Source organism: Etheostoma spectabile, chromosome 12, assembly GCF_008692095.1.
Source record: "Etheostoma spectabile isolate EspeVRDwgs_2016 chromosome 12, UIUC_Espe_1.0, whole genome shotgun sequence".
Taxonomy (NCBI): domain Eukaryota; kingdom Metazoa; phylum Chordata; class Actinopteri; order Perciformes; family Percidae; genus Etheostoma; species Etheostoma spectabile.
The window spans coordinates 24,716,998-24,737,572 of NC_045744.1; the positions used below are offsets into that span (position 1 = coordinate 24,716,998).

A 20,575-nucleotide genomic window follows, 5' to 3' on the forward strand; every position below is an offset into this window, starting at 1 on the left:
ACTTTTTTTTTTTTTAATGAAGATTTTGTATTATTGATTTTTTTTTGTCATTGATTTCTTTTCATTTCGACCCAAAACACTAAAAGTTGCCGGTTGATGGGTAGACAACACGACGGTACATCAACATCCTGATTTTGCCGCCGTTTTAGCTTCGGATTTACAGTTAAAATGTTGAAAATGTGTCGACTTTAATCCACGACGCCGATCCCTACGCAGATTTTCGCCCTTTCGTTTTCCTCGCAACGGCGTCAATTCACACGCTATCGCAAAGTAACGCAAGTCAACGCGGCGTTGATATACACGCTAAAATTAAGTATGCGTCTAGATACCACGCCGATAACGGCGTAGGAACCGGCGTGTCGTACGTTACGCCGTCTCCCGACATCCGTCTGGATGCTTAAAGATAGATTTACGTTCAGAAGGTTTTCCATGTGCGGTCGAAGCGTCAGACGGGAGTCGCTGCAGACGTTCTCCGGGGCTCCTTGCATGAAAACAGTTGTTGAGATATTTCTACCGTTGTCTCTCTCCCAGAATTCACACCGCGGACGTCTGGACGCCGTCGCCGCTCTCACTCGTTTCTCGATGTGATGTCCTGAAAGAGAAGAACCCCGCGCGGTCAGTTATGCTAAGCTAACGCTAGGCCGCCTGGAGCGTCTTATTGGAGTTGAAAAACTAAAAATGTTTTGGAAAAAAAACAAGCCAATGACAAGCGGAGTAGACCTGACCTGTCGTCTCCATAACAACAAGACAAAATGGAGTTGGAGCACAGCGAGTTAGACGATATGACGGGTGCTCTAACGTTAGCACCTCTCTCTCTCTCTCTCTGTCTCTCTCTCTCTCTCTCTCTCTCTGTTCTTTCTCTAGCTCGCTCCACCACTTTGTTTATCTAACGTTAGCACCTCTCTCTCTCTCTCTCTCTCTGTTGCTTCTCTAGCTCGCTCCACCACTTTGTTTATCTAACGTTAGCACCTCTCTCTCTCTCTCTCTGTTGTTTCTCTAGCTCGCTCCACCACTTTGTTTATCTAACGTTAGCACCTCTCTCTCTCTCTCTGTTCTTTCTCTAGCTCGCTCCACCACTTTGTTTATCTAACGTTAGCACCTCTTCTCTCTCTCTCTCTGTTTGCTTCTCTAGCTCGCTCCACCACTTTGTTTATCTAACGTTAGCACCTCTCTCTCTCTCTCTGTTCTTCTCTAGCTCGCTCCACCACTTTGTTTATCTAACGTTAGCACCTCTCTCTCTCTCTCTCTGTTCTTTCTCTAGCTCGCTCCACCACTTTGTTTATCTAACGTTAGCACCTCTCTCTCTCTCTCTGTTCTTTCTCTAGCTCGCTCCACCACTTTGTTTATCTAACGTTAGCACCTCTCTCTCTCTCTCTCTCTGTTCTTTCTCTAGCTCGCTCCACCACTTTGTTTATCTAACGTTAGCACCTCTCTCTCTCTCTCTCTCTGTTCTTTCTCTAGCTCGCTCCACCACTTTGTTTATCTAACGTTAGCACCTCTCTCTCTCTCTGTTCTTTCTCTAGCTCGCTCCACCACTTTGTTTATCTAACGTTAGCACATCTCTCTCTCTTCTCTCTCTCTGTTCTTTCTCTAGCTCGCTCCACCACTTTGTTTATCTAACGTTAGCACCTCTCTCTCTCTCTCTCTCTGTTGCTTCTCTAGCTCGCTCCACCACTTTGTTTATCTAACGTTAGCACCTCTCTCTCTCTCTCTCTCTTGTTGCTTCTCTAGCTCGCTCCACCACTTTGTTTATCTAACGTTAGCACCTCCTCTCTCTCTCTCTCTGTTCTTTCTCTAGCTCACTCCACACTTGTTTATCTAACGTTAGCACCTCTCTCTCTCCTGTTCTTTCTCTAGCTCACTCCACCACTTTGTTTATCTAACGTTAGCACCCCTCTCCTCTCTCTCTCTCTCTGTTGTTTCTCTAGCTTGCTCCACCACTTTGTTTATCTAACGTTAGCACCCCTCTCTCTCTCTCTCTCTGTTGTTTCTCTAGCTCACTCCACCACTTTGTTTATCTAACGTTAGCAACCCTCTCTCTCTCTCTCTCTGTTGTTTCTCTAGCTTGCTCCACCACTTTGTTTATCTAACGTTAGCACCCCTCTCTCTCTCTCTCTCTGTTGTTTCTCTAGCTCACTCCACCACTTTGTTTATCTAACGTTAGCACCCCCTCTCTCTCTCTCTCTCTGTTGTTTCTCTAGCTTGCTCCACCACTTTGTTTATCTAACGTAGCACCCCTCCTCTCTCTCTCTCCTCTCTCTCTCTTTTCTCTCTGCTCTCCCACTTGTTTATCACGTTGCACCCCTCCTCTCCATTTCTCTCTGCTCTCTGTTGTTCTCTAGTCCCTCCACCACTTTGTTTATCTACGTAGCTCACCTCCTCTCTCATTACTCTCTCTCTCTCTCTCTGTTGTTTCTCTAGCTCGCTCCACCACTTTGTTTATCTAACGTTAGCACCTCTCTCTCTCTCTCTGTTTCTTTCTCTAGCTCACTCCACCACTTTGTTTATCTAACCGTTAGCAACCCTCTCTCTCTCTCTCTCTGTTGTTTCTCTAGCTTGCCTCCACCACTTTGTTTATCTAACGTTAGCACCCCTCTCTCTCTCTCTCTCTCTGTTGTTTCTCTAGCTCACTCCACCACTTTGTTTATCTAACGTTAGCACCCCCTCTCTCTCTCTCTTCTGTTGTTTCTCTAGCTTGCTCCACCACTTTTTTATCTAACGTTAGCACCCCTCTCTCTCTCTCCTCTCTCTCTCTGTTGTTTCTCCTCGCTCACTCCACCCACTTTTGTTTATCTAACGTTAGCACCCCACCTCTCTCTCTCTCCTCTCTCTCTCTCTCTGTTGTTTCTCTAGCTCGCTCCACCACTTTGTTTATCTAACGTTAGCACCAATCCACATAGCTCACTAGGATACTGCAGCAACAGCTGTTGTTATAGCAACAGAAGACGCTCTCGGCTGCTTTGGTCAAGAAACTTGTTTAATTTTGACTCACCTCCGTCTTTGCCCTCCTCCACGCGCCCATCGGGCCCGACTTGGTCAGAACTGAAAGAGAAAAAAACAAGTTTATTATTATTATTATTACGTATATTGCCATTCTGTCTCATCTGTTGTGATTTGTCGCTATATAAATATAAAAAAATTGAGTTGAATAGTTCTTTAGCAAGTTTAGTTTTTAAGCTTTTTGTGTGTAATTTTTGTATTTAGTGCTCTAACTTTTCCAATCATATTGGTAAAAATTTATGTTAATTTACACATTTCTTTTACTTAAAAATATCACAATTTCTTGAGGAAAGACCCCTAAACCGTCTTCCACAAACCGAGGGGAAACCCTGAGGTCCGTTATGTTTGACCGACAGAAACATAAAATACTTACGCATACACGTCGAGATCGTCACGAACACGATGGACGTGACGCTGGCGCTCCACAAGAGACTCCTGCAGGAGGAAAGGGTCAAAACACTTCAGGGTCTACTCCTTAAAGCTGCATTATATCTGGTCTCCAGCAGGGGGGGGGGGGACTCCTTAAAGCTGCATATATCTGGTCTCCAGCAGGGGGGGGGGGGATCCTTAAAGCTGCATTATATCTGATCTCCTGCAGGGGGGGGGACTCCTTAAAGCTGCATATATCTGGTCTCCAGCAGGGGGGACTCCTTAAAGCTGCATTATATCTGTCTCCAGCAGGGGGGGACTCCTTAAAGCTGCATTAATATCTCGGGGGGATCTCGCAGCACGCCAGGGGGGGGGACTCCTTAAAGCTGCATTATATCTGATCTCCAGCAGGGGGGGGGGGGGGGGAACTCCTTTTCTCATTTCCTTTTATTTGGAAATAACAAATGAGAGTTTTACCCCGAGTATAGAGCGGTGAAGATGAAGATGGCGAAGATGAAAAGGAGAAGACTCTTCATCGTTAACCCTGGAGCACAAACACAGAAACATGTCAAACAGAGAGAGAACAGATGTTATAAATACATATACTTTCTGGTGTTCAAACAACAACAACAACAACAACACCACCACCACCACCTTCGGGCAACAAGCAAACGAACATCCGACACTACGGAGCCTCTAAAGGGACAGGACACACAAGATACTCTCTGATGTACACAAGATACTCTCTGATGTACACAAGATACTCTCTGATGTAAACAAGATACTCTCTGATGTAAACAAGATACTCTCTGATGTAAACAAGATACTCTCTGATGTAAACAAGATAATTCTGTTGTACACAAGATACTTTCTATTGTACACAAGATACTTTCTATTGTACACAAGATACTCTCTGATGTACACAAGATACTCTCTGATGTACACAAGATACTCTCTGATGTAAACAAGATACTCTCTGATGTAAACAAGATAATTCTGTTGTACACAAGATACTTTCTATTGTACACAAGATACTTTCTATTGTACACAAGATACTTTCTGGTGTACACAAGATACTTTCTGGTGAACACAAGATACTTTCTGGTGTACACAAGATACTTTCTATTGTACACAAGATACTTTCTGGTGTACACAAGATACTTTCTATTGTACACAAGATACTTTCTGGTGTACACAAGATACTTTCTGGTGTACACAAGATACTTTCTATTGTACACAAGATACTTTCTATTGTACACAAGATACTTTCTATTGTACACAAGATACTTTCTATTGTACACAAGATACTTTCTATTGTACACAAGATACTTTCTGGTGCATCCAAGATACTTTCTGGTGCATCCAAGATACTTTCTGGTGTACACACAATACTTTCTATTGTACACAAGATACTTTCTATTGTACACAATATACTTTCTGGTGTACACAAGATACTTTCTGGTGTACACACGATACTTTCTGGTGTACACAAGATACTTTCTGGTGAACACACAATACTTTCTGATGAACGCAAGATACTTTCTGGTGAACGCAAGATACTTTCTGGTGTACGCAAGATACTTTCTGGTGTACGCAAGATACTTTCTGGTGTACACACAATACTTTCTGGTGAACACAAGATACTTTCTGTTGTACACACAATACTTTCTGGTGTACCCGCGATACTTTCTGGTGAACACAAGATACTTTCTGTTGTACACACAATACTTTCTGGTGTACCCACAATACTTTCTGGTGTACCCGCGATACTTTCTGGTGAACACAAGATACTTTCTGTTGTACACACAATACTTTCTGGTGTACCCACAATACTTTCTGGTGCATCCAAGATATTTTCTGGTGTACACACGATACTTTATGGTGTACACACGATACTTTCTGGTGTACACACGATACTTTCTGGTGTACACACGATACTTTCTGGTGTACACACGATACTTTCTAGTGTACACACGATACTTTCTAGTGTACGCAAGATACTTTCTGGTGTACGCAAAATACTTTCTGGTGTACGCAAAATACTTTCTAGTGTACCCAAGATACTTTCTAGTGTACCCAAGATACTTTCTAGTGTACCCAAGATACTTTCTAGTGTACCCAAGATACTTTCTAGTGTACCCAAGATACTTTCTGGTGTACGCAAAATACTTTCTGGTGTATACAAGATACTTTCTGGTGTACACACAATACTTTCTGGTGTACACACAATACTTTCTGGTGTACACAAGATACTTTCTGGTGAACACAAGATACTTTCTGGTGAACACAAGATACTTTCTGGTGTACACATGATACTTTCTGGTGTACACAAGATACTTTCTGGTGTACACACAATACTTTCTATTGTACACACAATACTTTCTGGTGTACCCGAGATACTTTCTGGTGTACACAAGATACTTTCTGGTGTACACAAGATACTTTCTGGTGTACACAAGATACTTTCTGGTGAACACAAGATACTTTCTAGTGTACACAAGATACTGTCTGGATATTTTCTAGTGTCAACAAGATACTCTGGTGCGCAAAAAGTACCTTTTGGATAATTTCTGGTGTACACTAGATCCTTTCTAACCGATTAAAGGTGCAGCAGCTCACCTGTGGGCTCAGGTGAGGTCTGGCAGCTGTTGGTGTAGAAGGGTGATGGAGGCGGGACTTCAGAGAGGCCGCCCAGCGATTGGGTGAACCGCTCCTTTGATTGACAGATCTCAGAACAAATCTCCTCCTGGATGAGGAGCGTCGGTGGCGGGGCCACTTTGTCGGGAGGGGGCGGGATCTCAGTGTGGTCTGAAAGAGAGAAACATACATTTATATTTCGGTATTTGCTAACTAACATGCTAGTTAATATTAACATAGGCACTGGCTATATACTGCTAACTAACATGCTAGTTAACATTAACATAGACACAGGCTAATTACTGCTAACTAACATGCTAGTTAATATTAACATAGGTACAGGCTAATTACAGCTAACTAACATGCTAGTTAATATTAACATAGGCACAGGCTATATACTGCTAACTAACATGCTAGTTAACATTAACATAGACACAGGCTAATTACTGCTAACTAACATGCTAGTTAATATTAACATAGGTACAGGCTAATTACAGCTAACTAACATGCTAGTTAATATTAACATAGGCACAGGCTATATACTGCTAACTAACATGCTAGTTAACATTAACATAGACACAGGCTAATTACTGCTAACTAACATGCTAGTTAACATTAACATAGTCACAGGCTATATACTGCTAACTAACATGCTAGTTAATATTAACATAGACACAGGCTAATTACTGCTAACTAACATGCTAGTTAACATTAACATAAACACAGGCTAATTACTGCTAACTAACATGCTAGTTAACATTAACATAAACACAGGCTAATTACTGCTAACTAACATGCTAGTTAACATTAACATAAACACAGGCTAATTACTGCTAACTAACATGCTAGTTAACATTAACATAAACACAGGCTAATTACTGCTAACTAACATGCTAGTTAACATTAACATAAACACAGGCTAAATACTGCTAACTAACATGCTAGTTAACAAAAACATAGGCACAGGCTAATTACTGCTAACTAACATGCTAGTTAACATTAACATAGGTACAGGCTAATTACTGCTAACTAACATGCTAGTTAACATTAGTAATTAAACTAAACAGCTGATGGAGTCCAAACTGTCTGCGAGCTTCTCCTGACAATACGGTAATTCCTCCACTATGCAACAGTAACTTGCGTAGTTATAACACAATCCTTAGCCTATTTCCATAAAAACGTCTGCTACGGACTACAATCTAACGGAGCCTTTTATACATTGTTGTGTTTCTTTAGAAATAAACAACAAACAAATAGAGTCTTTAAACGCTTCAGATGTGAAGTTATTAGCTGTCAAAGTGGAGCCAAAATGAATGGGAGTCAATGGGATGCTAACGGCAGGTGATGGCTTGTTAGCATTAAAATGGCGCCATGGGAGCTACGCTTAGAGAGGAGAGGCTGACCCCCCTTGGTAAATTCACTACCAGGAGATTTGGCGCTCTTATACTCCCTCACTCCTTTACTTCCTGCTTTGCTCCCGTCAGAACTACTACGTCCACTAGAGGGCGCCGCCAAAAAACCTAATTGTCGGCCGTTATGAGTCGGCCAATCACAGATGAGACTTTGCAGATATTTTAAATTAAGAAAGTTTCTGCAGGACAGAATGAATCGTGGTGTAATTTGAGTGCGCTGGCCCTTTAAACAAGATCTCATCTCAGAAGACTTGCGCACCGTAGGCGAAGCTGCGACCGTCGTCCAGCTCGGTGCTGCTGAGCCACGAGGACTCGTCCGGGGGGGCGGGGCTTTCCCGGCCCGTCCCGGTCCAATCCCGGTCCCTGTCCTGGCCACGGTCCCGATCGCGGTTCTGGTTGTGTCCCGTCCTGAACACGCCCCCGAAGACCTTCTGGTCCAGCCAGGACTGGCAGCTCTCCGTCACGTCGCTCAGCAGGCGGGCCAGAGAGCCGCGAGGCCGCCGCCGCCGCCGGAATACCCTGAGAGAAGAAGAACAAACAGGAAATCAGCCGAATAACTTCCGGGTTGCAGTTCCACTAGAGGGCGCTCACGGCCGAGTGCAGGATGAATGGAGGTCTATGGAGCTTTGACCCTCAAAATCCACTTTTCTCAGGTTGCATCGTCCGTTTTGCATCAGAACAAAGAAACTCTCCTAATGTCGATGATGAGGCGTTCAATAACACGCGGGTCTCCTAGCAACCGTGACAGATGACATCACGGTCTGGATGGCGAAACATGGCGGGCGTCACACGGGAAGAATTTAAAATGCTCGACATGAGCTCAACGGCTCGCTCTGAAGATGACCTCATCGCTGTAAAGACAGGGTGTGTGTGTGTGTGTGTGTGTGTGTGTATGTGTGTGTGTCTGTGCGTGTGAGACTATGTTGTGTGTGTGTGTGTGTGTGTGGTGTGTGTGTGTCTGTGCGTGTGAGACTATGTGTGTGTGTGTGTGTCTGTGCGTGTGAGGACTATGTGTGTGTGTGTGTGTGTGAGACTATGTTGTGTGTGTGTGGTGTGAGACTATGTGTGTGTGTGTGTGTGTGTGTGTGTGTGTGTGTGTGTGTGTGTGTGTGAGATTGTACGTGTGTGTGTGACTATGTGTGTGTGTGTGTCTGTCTGTGTGACTGTGTGTGTGTGGTGTGTGTGTGTGAGATTGTGTGTGTGTGTGGACTATGTGTGTGTTGTGTGTCTGTCTGTGTGACTGTTTGTGTGTGTCTGTGCTTGTGTGACTGTGTCTGTGTGTGTGTGTGTGTGTGACGTGTGTGTGTGTGTGTGTGACTGTGTGTGTTGTCTGTGTAGCTGTGTGTGTGTGACTGTGTGAGTGCGTGTGTGTGTGTGAGACTGTGTGTGTATATGTGTGTGTGTGTGTGTGTGTGTGTGTGTGTGTGTGTGTATGTATGTGTGTGTGTCTGTGTGACTGTGTGTGTGTGTGTGTGTGTGTGTGTGTGTGTGTGTGTGTGTGTGTGACTATGTGTGTGTGTGTGTGTGTGTGTGTGACTATGTGTGTGACTATGTGTGTGTGTGTGTGTGTGTGTGTCTAACAGTTAAGAGACAAAAACAGAATAACTCCAATGAGCCAAACCTTATTCAGTTCAGAAAAAATCTACTTTAAAGTAATTTCACTCTGAATAAACAGCTGTTCGCTAACCTTAGCTTAGCATTAGCAGATGAAACCGGACACCCTCAAAAAATCCACCTTAAGAAATGTCATGTTTACCCCCCCCCCACCCCCCTCCATCCATCCGGTTCATCGTGTCTGCTCTGACCTGACGGCGTTCTCCTTGTAGGACACGGTGGTCTTGCAGGGCGTGAGGGACACGTTGCCGTCCTCGTCCCAGGTGAAGCTGTCCTCGGTGACGCTGTAGTAGCCGTTGGTGAGGAGGCGCGGCGAGCGCCGGCAGGAGCACGGGTCACCGCCGTCCGCCGCCGGGTAGCAGACGTACGAGGAGTCGGGGGACAGGAGGGACAGGTCCAGGCTGGGGGGGGGGGGGGGGGGGGGGACACCAGACACGGCATTAGGACACCAAGGGAACTTCGAAGGGTTACATATGGGAACGGATTTTGAATACACCCCCCTATTTCTTCCATAAGAAAATAAAGAACATTTATCATTTATTATTTATGAAACATTATCCATTCACATAGAAAACTGGTGTCCTTAAAGGTTGGATTTTCCTCATTTTTTGGATTTAAGGCATTCATTTTTTAATCAACTTTAGCCGGGGGGGGGGGGGGGGGGGGGCTGTAGCCATGTCTGATCCACTGTATTTAACCCCCCCCCCCCCCCCCCCCCCCCCCCCCCCCCCCCCCCCCCCCCCCCCCCCCCCCCCCCCCTCAGCCGGCCAATAGCAGACCTTCTACCTCTGACAGGAGTGACTGGCCCGCAGCCTTCGTTTTATTGGAGAACCTGAACAACAGACACATAAAAAAACAAAAAAAAAACATAATCACAATTATGTTGCTCGATAATGAAATCGTGATTATTTTAAATGATTACCGGTTGACTTCTGGAAAGATGTTGCACGCGTAGAACTTAAAAAAGGTAAAAACATCTTGAAATGTGAAATTTTCCATCGTTTGTTTTCCTTTTTTTACCTTTTTGAATTCCCCTTAAATTAATAAATAATATAAAGAGGTTCTAGTCCGAGTCAAGACCGAGTCCAGGACAGAATAAAGGTCTCATGCATGACAGTATCAAGACAATCATTCTGGGTTTCCCTTTCCCTCCAATATTATTATCAACATGATAAAGACACCTGGACTCGGTCCAGACCAGAAGCCACATTGGGCAAGACCAGCGGCCGAGACCGAGACAAGTCAGAGTCCAAATACTAGCGAGACCGAGACAAGTCCGAGTCCAAATACTAGCGAGACCGAGACAAGTCCGAGTCCAAATACTAGCGAGACCGAGACAAGTCCGAGTCCAAATACTAGCGAGACCGAGACAAGTCCGAGTCCAAATACTAGCGAGACCGAGACAAGTCCGAGTCCAAATACTAGTGAGACCGAGACAAGACCGAGACCATAGAAAAACGGTTTTGAGTCCGGACTCGAAACCAGTTGAATACAGCAGATGTGGAAGCGGCTTTAAGTACCCCGGCCTCCCAGCTGTAGAGGAGGGGGGGTCTCTCCACACACCCTTATGAACCAGGTCTGTTTCTAAAGAAAGACCACTTGGCGTTTATCAGCCAGAGGACCAGAGAGCGTTCCTCAGCTCGGTCCGGGAAACCACTTCCCCTACGCTGACAGGACCCTGATGGAAAGACTCTGCAGGAATGAGACGGGACGCAGATCTAATCCATCAAATGTTTTGGTCGGTTCAGAGTCCGCACAGCAGCAACAAGAAGCACGAGTCTCTACTTTGTTTTAAAAGATGATTTTTTTGGCCATTCTAAGCTTTTATTTTGATAGGACAGCAGAAGACATGAAAGGGAGAGACGTACTTGTATATATGTTTAACTGCTCTTTAATGTTTTATGTAAAGCACTTTGAAATGCCCTGTGCTACACAAATAAAACTGCCCTGCCAACGACAAAATGTACTGATGCAGATGTGACAGAGAGACAGACAGAGAGACAGACAGACAGAGAAATAAAGACAGACAGAGAAATAAAGACAGACAGACAGAGAGAGAGAGAGAGACAGAAAGAGAAACAGAGAGAGAGAGACATAGAGACAGAAAGCGAGAGAAAGACAGACAGACAGACAGACAGACAGAGAGAAACAGAGAGAACAGACAGAGAGAGACAGACAGAGAGAAACAGAGAGGAGACAGACAGAGAAAGACAGACAGACAGACAGACAGACAGAGACAGAAAGAGAGAAACAGACAGACAGAGAGAGAGAGAGACAGACAGAGAAACAGAGAGAGAGAGAGACATAGAGACAGAAAGCGAGAGAAAGACAGACAGACAGACAGACAGAGAGACACAGAGAGGAGACGGACAGAGAGACGTACTTGTAACGGCTCCGGAGAAGAACAGAGCCATGTTTGTCTGAAGTCTTTCGTTGATCTGTGAAAGAAACCCGACACCACAGTCAACACACCAGAGCAGGACCAGAGCAGGACCAGAGCAGGACCAGAGCAGGACCAGAGCAGGACCAGAGCAGGACCAGGTCAATGGGACAGAACAGCGGCCCATTGGTTCCTTCTAGTGATGGACAACTGAAGCTTGGTAACCAGTGTCTTCATGTTCTGAGCCCACTGGATGGCGGTCTTGGTTTTAAGAGGAAGGCCTAGGGCGATGCAGTTCAGTGTATTCACAACCAACAGAGAGCGCCATCTAGTGGGCTCAGAACATGAAGACACTGGTTCACCAAGCTTCAGTTGGACATCACTAGTCCCACTAGTCACTGTCCCATTGACCTACTTTTGGTTTCATTTGTCCATCACTGGTTCCTACCATAGACTGTTAATATCACACAACACGAGCAGACACAAACCACCCAAAAATAGGTCAATGGGACAAAACTGTGGCCCTGCTACATTTTAAACCCTCACGTTGTCCTCGGGTCAAAATGACCCGTTTTTCTACATCAGACTGGAATATGTCAACTTTTACTCAACACTATTTCAACAACACTTCACTTTGTTTTACAATGCTATAAAATAGAATAAGACCCAAAATTAATGAAAGTAGAGATTTGTACTTGGCAAAGAGCGTTGGAATCAATCATGTTATTTTGGGGAATTAAAAACAACATTGATATAGGACAACATGGGGGACAACATGAGGACAACATGAGGACAACATGAGGGACAACATGAGGACACATGAGGACAACATGAGGACAACATGAGGCAACATGAGGACAACATGAGGGCAACATGAGGACAACATGAGGACAACATGAGGACACATGAGGACACATGAGGGCAACATAAGGACAACATGAAGCAAACTGAGGACAACATGAGGACAACATGAGGACACGAGGAAACATGAGGACAACATGGACAACAACAACATGAGGACAACATGGGGACAACATGAAGAAACATGAGGACAACATGAGGACAACATAGGACAACATGAGGACAACATGAGGACAACATGAAGGACAACATGAGGACAACATGGGACAAACATGAGACAACATGAGGACAACATGAGACAACATGAGGACACATGAAGGCAACATGAGGACAACATGAGGGCAACATGAGGCAACATGAGGGCAACATGAGGACAACATGAGGACAACATGAGGGCAACATGAAGACAACATGAAGACAAACATGAGGACAACATGAAGACAACATGAAGCCAAAATGACAACAACATGAAGAAAACATGAGGACAACATGCAACAACATGAGGACAACATGAGGACAACTTGAAGACAACATGAGGACAACATGAGGGCAACATTAGGACAATATGAGGACAACATGATGGCAACATGAGGACAACATGAGGACAACATGAAGACAACATGAGGACAACATGAGGACAACATGAAGACAACATGAGGACAACATGAAGACAACATGAGGACAACATGGGGGCAACATGAGGACAACATGAGGACAACATGAGGACAACATGAAGGCAACATGAGGACAACATGACAACAACATGAGGACAACATGAAGACAACTTGAAGACAACATGAGGACAACATGAGGGCAACATTAGGACAATATGAGGACAACATGATGGCAACATGAGGACAACATGAGGACAACATGAGGGCAACATGAAGACAACATGAGGGAAAACATGAGGGCACATGAGGACAACATGAGGGCAACATGAGGACAACATGAGGGCAACATGAGGACAACATGAGGACGACATGAGGACAACATGAGGACAACATGAGGGCAACATGAAGACAACACAAGGACAACATGAGGGCAACGAAGACAACATGAGACAACATGAGGACAACATGAGGACAACATGAGGGCAAACATGAAGACAACATGAGGACAACTGAGGCAACATGAGGGCAACATGAAGACAACATGGACAACATGGGCAACAAGGCGACTGAGGGCAACTGAGGCACTGAGACAAATGAAGAACATGAGACAACATGAGCAACATGAGGGCAACATGAGGACAACATGAGGACAACATGAGGACAACATGAGGACAACATGAGGGTTGAGTCGTACCTTTAAACTCGTGGGGTCTTTTCAGTTATTTCAGTTCTAGTCGTGTTGTGGTTCTTTCACATCCTGCAGCAGCAGGAAGAACTGCAAGAGAAAGAAAGACAGAGAGACAGAGAGACAGAGAGACAGGAAAGAGGACAACCAGAGGAGTCTGTGAGTCTGAGCTCTTGTTTCCTGTTAACTCTGCGTCTGCTGGGGGGAACTCTCCCTCCGACCGACCTCTGCAGCCTCAGCGGGACCGACTGGAGACCTAAAGTCACGTGTGGTTTCCTGGGACTTCACGTGCACGGGAAACAAGATGGGGGGAAGACAGCCTGTACCTCGGGGGGGGGGGGGGGGGGGGGGGGAGACAGCCTGTACCGGGGGGGGGGGGGGGGGGGAGACAGCCTGTACCTCGGGGGGGGGGGGGGGGAGACAGCCTGTACTCGGGGGGGGGGGAGAGGACCCAGTTACACAGATATCTTTGTGCTTTCCTCAACTGTTTCTGGTATCACTATGCTGGATCACCTCTAACCCGCCTGGATCCCCAGGGTGAAAAATAGGGACCGATACTGTTTATTTAGGCCGATAATAGAATGAATACAAACTTTCAACAACCCCAATAACAGATAGTCAGTGCAAAATACCCAAAGTTATCTTCCAGTCTACCCAATTTCCCAAATTGGAGAAGCAAATAAGTATATTTTCAAAATCCGTTCAAAGGCTCAAGCGTGTTCTCTGGTTGCAGATCCGTCAAACCCTCGACACCGTTGTGTTGTTGTGTTGAATAAAAGATAACTGGGTCACCGGATGTCACTAGGCAGCAAACAGAGACTGTGTGTTACAGTGAATGGAGGAGGGCGGGGGGGGGGGGGCGCTTCCCCTGTTACAACTGAAAAAAGCTCCTCCGGTTTCAAACACTACTAACGGTCTAAAGCCCTGCTGGACAGAGCGTATAGAGCAACATATCTCCACCAGACTCCATGTAAATAATCACTACTTTTAGCGTGTATAGAGCAGCATATCTCCACCAGACTCCATGTAAATAATCACTACTTTTAGCGTGTATAGAGCAGCATATCTCCACCAGACTCCATGTAAATAATCACTACTTTTAGCGTGTATAGAGCAGCATATCTCCACCAGACTCCATGTAAATAATCACTACTTTTAGCGTGTATAGAGCAGCATATCTCCACCAGACTCCATGTAAATAATCACTACTTTTAGCGTGTATAGAGCAGCATATCTCACCAGACTCCATGTAAATAATCACTACTTTAGCGTGTATAGAGCAGCATATCTCCACCAGACTCCATGTAAATAATCACTACTTTTAGCGTGTATAGAGCAGCATATCTCCACCAGACTCCATGTAAATAATCACTACTTTTAGCGTGTATAGAGCAGCATATCTCCACCAGACTCCATGTAAATAATCACTACTTTTAGCGTGTATAGAGCTGCATATCTCCACCAGACTCCATGTAAATAATCACTACTTTTAGTGTGTATAGAGCTGCATATCTCCACCAGACTCCATGTAAATAATCACTACTTTTAGTGTGTATAGAGCAGCATATCTCCACCAGACTCCATGTAAATAATCACTACTTTTAGTGTGTATAGAGCAGCATATCTCCACCAGACTCCATGTAAATAATCATTCCCCCCCTCACATTGGACCCTTCCCACTCCTCGTTTCCCAGCATCCTTTGCAGCAGTAGCAGCAGTCTGTTGGAGCTGCTGATGTTGGAGGAAAATGCGTAGCAGGAAACAGAAAGATGGATCAAACCATTTCACCTTCAGCAGAAAAGACACGCGCACACACACACGCACGCACGCACGCACACACACACACACACCCCTGGAGTGTCTCTACAGTACCTATTATAATATTTGTAAACGAGATTATACTTTTACAGAAGTTGAATCTGCATAATGTTGCATTAGGTCCACTTATTGTACGTGTGATGCTCTATTTTGTCACTTTTCCGACAATATTACTTTGCATTTTTAAATAATAGAGACTTATTATTTCCATACTATGTGTTTAAGCTGCTCTGAAGTGGATGCATTACATATTCCACCCTTTTTAAAAGGTATTTTATTAACATTTGCAACGATATGAATGCCTAATAGTGCGTTTATTCGTCCTAAATATTCCCCTTAAACACAACATTTTCTCTATATTCTTCAACGTTTGCATGATAAAGTCAGTTGGCATTGTCCTGCAAGTATTACATAATAAATAATAATAATAAATGTTATTTATAATGCCCTTTACATTTCAAAAAGAAATCTCAAAGTGCTACAATTAATAGGGAGTTAAAAACAGTTTACAAGCAATAATAAAACACCATAAAACTAAAATTAAAACAACAACTGTTTAAAAGGCCATTAGTACATAGATATCAGAGATTAACATATGTTTAGCAGCTCAAGAAATGATCATATTGAAGCCTGAATTTGTCAAAATGCACATTATTAAAGGAAAGAAATAATTAAAATAACCGCAAAATACGCAGATTTTACATGAAATCAAAACGCTTTTAAAAGGGTTAAGTTACTTTAAAACTGTCCAACAACTTAAAAGCCAATTCTTATTTTCTTGTTTTCGTAGTTTTTGTTCCGTTGATCTCAGCAGAACGCAGACAAAGAAATAACGGGACTTGAACTCACCACCGGGGCTTTTAACCAGAAGTGAAGATAAAAACACAAAACTCTTGTTTCCGCTGAGAGATTTGGTTTCTTCTCTCGGGTTTTTCTCTGGACTTTTTTCTTTTAAAATGTTTAATTTGGGGTTCAAACTGAAGCCCTGCAGCTGTCCGAGCCTCGCCCCGCGCGCACACCGGAAACCCCCCCCCCCCCCAGCTGCTGGAGCACAAGATAACAACACAGGTTCCGGTCAGGAGTTTCAAAGTAAAAGCAGCAAGGTAAGCAGTTGCATTTAAACCAGTGGTTCTCAACCCTTTTTTTGTCTGTGTTTGTTAGACACACACCACACACACACACACACACACACCACACACACACACACACACACACACAGACATAGTCATACACACATAGTCACACACACAGTCATACACACACACACCACACACACACACACACACACAGACATAGTCATACACACATAGTCACACACACAGTCATACACACACACACACACACACACACACAACACACACACACAGACTAGTCATACACACATAGTCACACACATTCACACACACACACACACAACACACACACACACACACAACACACACAGTCACACACACACACACACACACACAGTCACAGTCACACACACACATAGTCACACACACCACACACACATAGTCATACACACACACAACACACACAGTCACACACACACATACACACCACACACACATAGTCACACACACCACACACACATAGTCATACACACACATACCACACACACACAGTCAACACACAGTACACACAACACACAACACATCACACACACCAACAATAGTCACACACACACACACACAACCACACACACAAGTCACAACACACACACCACACACAATACAACACACACTAACACACACACACCACACACAGTCACCACACACCACACATATAGTCACACACACAAAACACACACACAACACACACACACATAGTCACACACACCACACACACATAGTCATACACACACACATACACACACCACACACAGTCATACACACACATACACACACACACATAGTCACACACACCACACACACATAGTCACACACACACCCACATAGGTCATACACACACATACACACAACCCCACACACACATAGTCAAACACACCACACACATGGTCACACACAACCCCCAACACACATAGTATACACACACATACACACACATAATAGTCATACACACATGGTCACACAAAAGTCATACACACACACACACAGTCACACACACCACACACACATAGTCACACACACACACCACACACATAGTCAAACACACCACACACAGTCACATACACACACACACATCTGTTATTGTTATAATAATTATTGTAGATATTATTGATATAAAGAATCATATAACTGAATGAAGAGTATTCAACGGCTACGTTGATTGACTTATTAAAGATAAGTGATTGACACTTTTTGGAGACATTTCCAAACATAAACATAAACATGATATACACATATTACCAAACGCAACAACACAGCATTATATTTTTGATAGATTTCATGTGTTTTTCTTCTGTGCATAGGCTAAATATTGGTATTTCAGTATACCCACCACAATACAATATACTACACTGCTTTGTTGCGTTTTAATGGATAATAACTCACCTTTTCTGCCAGTTTTATTTTGAAGGATTAACAAGACTTCCGGTAAAAACTAGACCTGTTTGGTGCAGGTTTTTTTTAATCTGAAGAAATGAGATTTTCCCCCAAAAAACACAGCAGAGTGAAACTCTCCCTCTAGTTCTAGTTTCTTCTTCTTCTAGGAACTATTATTAACTGTTCAAAGCATTTCACACACATTGATTCTGTCACATGAATACATTATAATGTATATATTATATATAATATTATGTTTAAAATTAAAGGTTTTAAATTAAAATGAGACCTTCAAGTGCAGGACCGGTGTCTGTTCAGTCTGTCGGTTACACTCTCGTCTCAGTTTTCACCTTTTTCTCCTCCAGCGTTGTCTCAAAAGTCGAAATAAACGCTGAAAATGTCAACGTGAAACTTTGGAAAAAAACCCACCAAAAACATTTAAAAAAAAAAAAGCACCCACGATGTTTAAAAAGTGAGAAAAATGTGTGAAAAAAGCAATATTAATGTTGAAAAAAGTGACGTGAGATGCTCTACTACTCATCCTCGGGTCAAATGACTCATTTTCAGTAAAAAAAAAAAAGAAGAAGTTTTTGTCTCAAAAAATGGGCCGTTGAAATAAACGTTAAAAATGTGAGAAAAAGCAACGATAATGTTTAAAAACGTGACCGAAACTTAATTTTAGTTTCCTCATGGTTGACGGGAAGACAACACAAGGGTTATGAAGCCAGAAGTTATCTTCATACAAATTTATTTCATGTTCATATACACAAAAGAATACACACAATAAGTGAAATTCTGGACAAAGACAACGGATCAACAGGTTTTATGAATGACTGTTGCTGCAAATACAAAAACAATGTTATTTAAGTTTAAATAAAGTTTTAATTCCAGGAAGTTTTAGGGACGATAGAGCGAGACGTTGCGAGAGATTTTTGGGGTTTCTGTGTCGGCTCAGGTGTCAGTGTGTGTGTGTGTGTGTGTGTGTGCGTGTGTGTGTTGTGGTGTGGTGTGTGTGTGTGTTGAGTGTTTGTGTGTGTGTGTGTGTTCTAGTGCTGTGTTGTGTGTTGTGTGTCTGTGTGTTAGTGTGTGTGTGTGTGTGTTGTGTGTTTGTGTGTCTGTGTGTGTCTGTGTGTGTGTGTGTGTGTGTAGTCCTGTGTGTGTGTGTGTGTTTTCGTGTGTGTCTGTGTTGTGTGTCTCCGTGTCGTGTGGTGTGTGTGTTCGTGTCGTCCGTGTGTGTGTTGTGTCTGTGTGTGTGTGTGTGGTTCTGTGTGTGGTGTGTGTGTTGTGTGTTGTCGGTGTGTGTCTCGTGTGTGTGTGTGTGTTCAGTGTGTTCGTGGGTGTGTGTCTCAGTGGTGTTGTGTGTGTGTGTGTGGTGTGTGTGTGTTCGTTGTGGTGTGTTGTGTGTGGTCTCCGTTGTGTGTGTGTGTGTGTGTTCATGTGTGTGTGTGTCTCGTGTGTTGTGTGTGTGTGTGTGTGTTCGTGTGTGTGTGGTGTCTGTGTGTGTCTGCTGGTGTGTGTGTTGTCTCGTGTGTCTGTGTGTGGTGTGATGTCTCCGTTGTGGTGTGTGTGTGGTGTGTGTGTCTCGTGTGTTCGTGTGTGTGTGTTATTGTCTCGTGTCTGTGTGTGTGTGTGTGTGTGTGTGTGGGTTGTTGTGTGTGTGTTCGTGTCTGTGTGGTGTCTCGTGTTCGTGTGTGTGCTGTGTCTGTGTGTGTGGGTGTCTGGTGTGACGTGTGTTGGTGCTGTGCTTGTCTGTGTGTGCGGGTTGTCACGTGTGTGTGTGTGTCTTGTCTCCGTGTGTGTGTGTGTGTTGTTGTGGTGTGTGGGGTGTGTGTGTGACTCACAGTGGTGAGAGTCTGTAGTTGTGATGGTCTCCGTGTGTTGTGTGTGTGTGTGTGTGTGGTCGTCAGGCGTGTGCGGACCTAAGTGAAGGCCCGGCGGACCGGGGAGTTTGCATGTCCGGTCAGCTGTTGGACTTCATCCACGAGTTGGCCTGCAGCAGCGTGTGCCACCACAGGCCAACCTAGAGACGTCAGCGAGAGACTCCGCCTCAGTGAGACGTCGAGGCTCGGACAGTGGATCTTCACCACGGGGGGGGGACGGAGAAGGACACACGTCAGCAGAGGGACAGACGCAGAGAGACGTCAGCAAGAGACGGACACAGAGAGGGACGGACGAAGGGGCAGAGGGACGGACGAGAGAGACGGACGCAGAGGGAAGGAGCAGAGGGACAACGCAGAGAGAGCGCAGAGAGACGGACGCAGAGAGGTAGCAAGAGGGACGACGCGAGAGACGTCAGCAGAGAGACGTCAGCAGAGGGGACGGAGCAGAGAGACGTCAGCAGAGAGACGGACCAGAGGGAGGAGCAGAGGGACGGACGCAGAGAGACGGACGCAGAGGGACGGACGCAGAGGGACAAACGCAGAGAGACGTCAGCAGAGAGCGGACGCAGAGGACGTCAGCAGAGGGACGGACGCAGAGAGACGTCAGCAGAGAGACGGACGCAGAGGGACAGACGCAGAGAAGTCAGCAGAGGGACGCGCAGAGAGACGGACGCAGAGGGAAGATGCGGAGGACGCAGCAGAGAGACGTAGCAGAGGGCACGGACGCAGAGGCACGAGGGACGTCAGAGAGGACGGACGCAGAGAGACGTCAGCAGGCGACCAGAGAGACGTCAGCAGGAG

General features: G+C 44.7%; 2 protein-coding genes and 1 long non-coding RNA gene across 3 annotated transcripts in view; 1 reads left to right on the top strand and 2 right to left on the bottom strand.

Moving 5' to 3' along the window:
* tmem71 (transmembrane protein 71) lies at positions 1–13,663 on the bottom strand. The gene is made up of 10 exons (XM_032532268.1): positions 13,582–13,663; positions 11,416–11,470; positions 9,819–9,864; positions 9,224–9,433; positions 7,678–7,937; positions 5,989–6,177; positions 3,847–3,913; positions 3,374–3,435; positions 2,993–3,042; positions 1–592 (listed from the first exon to the last, which is right to left on the bottom strand). The coding sequence occupies exons 2-10, from the start codon at positions 11,444–11,446 to the stop codon at positions 569–571; spliced, it is 939 nt and encodes a 312-aa protein (XP_032388159.1). The 5' UTR covers positions 11,447–11,470; positions 13,582–13,663; the 3' UTR covers positions 1–568.
* Positions 2,462–20,575, top strand: part of LOC116699608 (uncharacterized) — a 23,899-nt gene continuing 5,785 nt past the window's right edge. The window contains exons 1-2 of the long non-coding RNA XR_004334464.1: positions 2,462–2,963; positions 3,178–3,183. This is a non-coding gene — a long non-coding RNA (uncharacterized LOC116699608). The remainder of the gene's footprint in view (positions 2,964–3,177; positions 3,184–20,575) is intronic.
* The window catches only part of ift57 (intraflagellar transport 57 homolog (Chlamydomonas)), a 26,102-nt gene continuing 21,755 nt past the window's right edge, over positions 16,229–20,575 (bottom strand). The window contains exon 11 of the mRNA XM_032532269.1: positions 16,229–16,247. The gene's annotated coding sequence lies outside the window, so the exon portion shown is untranslated. The remainder of the gene's footprint in view (positions 16,248–20,575) is intronic.

Coding starts and splice junctions, on each gene's coding strand:
- tmem71 (XM_032532268.1), bottom strand. CDS start 11,446: ATGGCTCTGTTCTTCTCCGGAGCCGTTACAA. Junction 7,938..9,223: donor TACAAGGAGAACGCCGTCAG/GTCAGAGCAGAC, acceptor TTCTTCTCTCAG/GGTATTCCGGCGGCGGCGGC. Junction 593..2,992: donor GGAGGAGGGCAAAGACGGAG/GTGAGTCAAAAT, acceptor CTTCTCTTTCAG/GACATCACATCGAGAAACGA.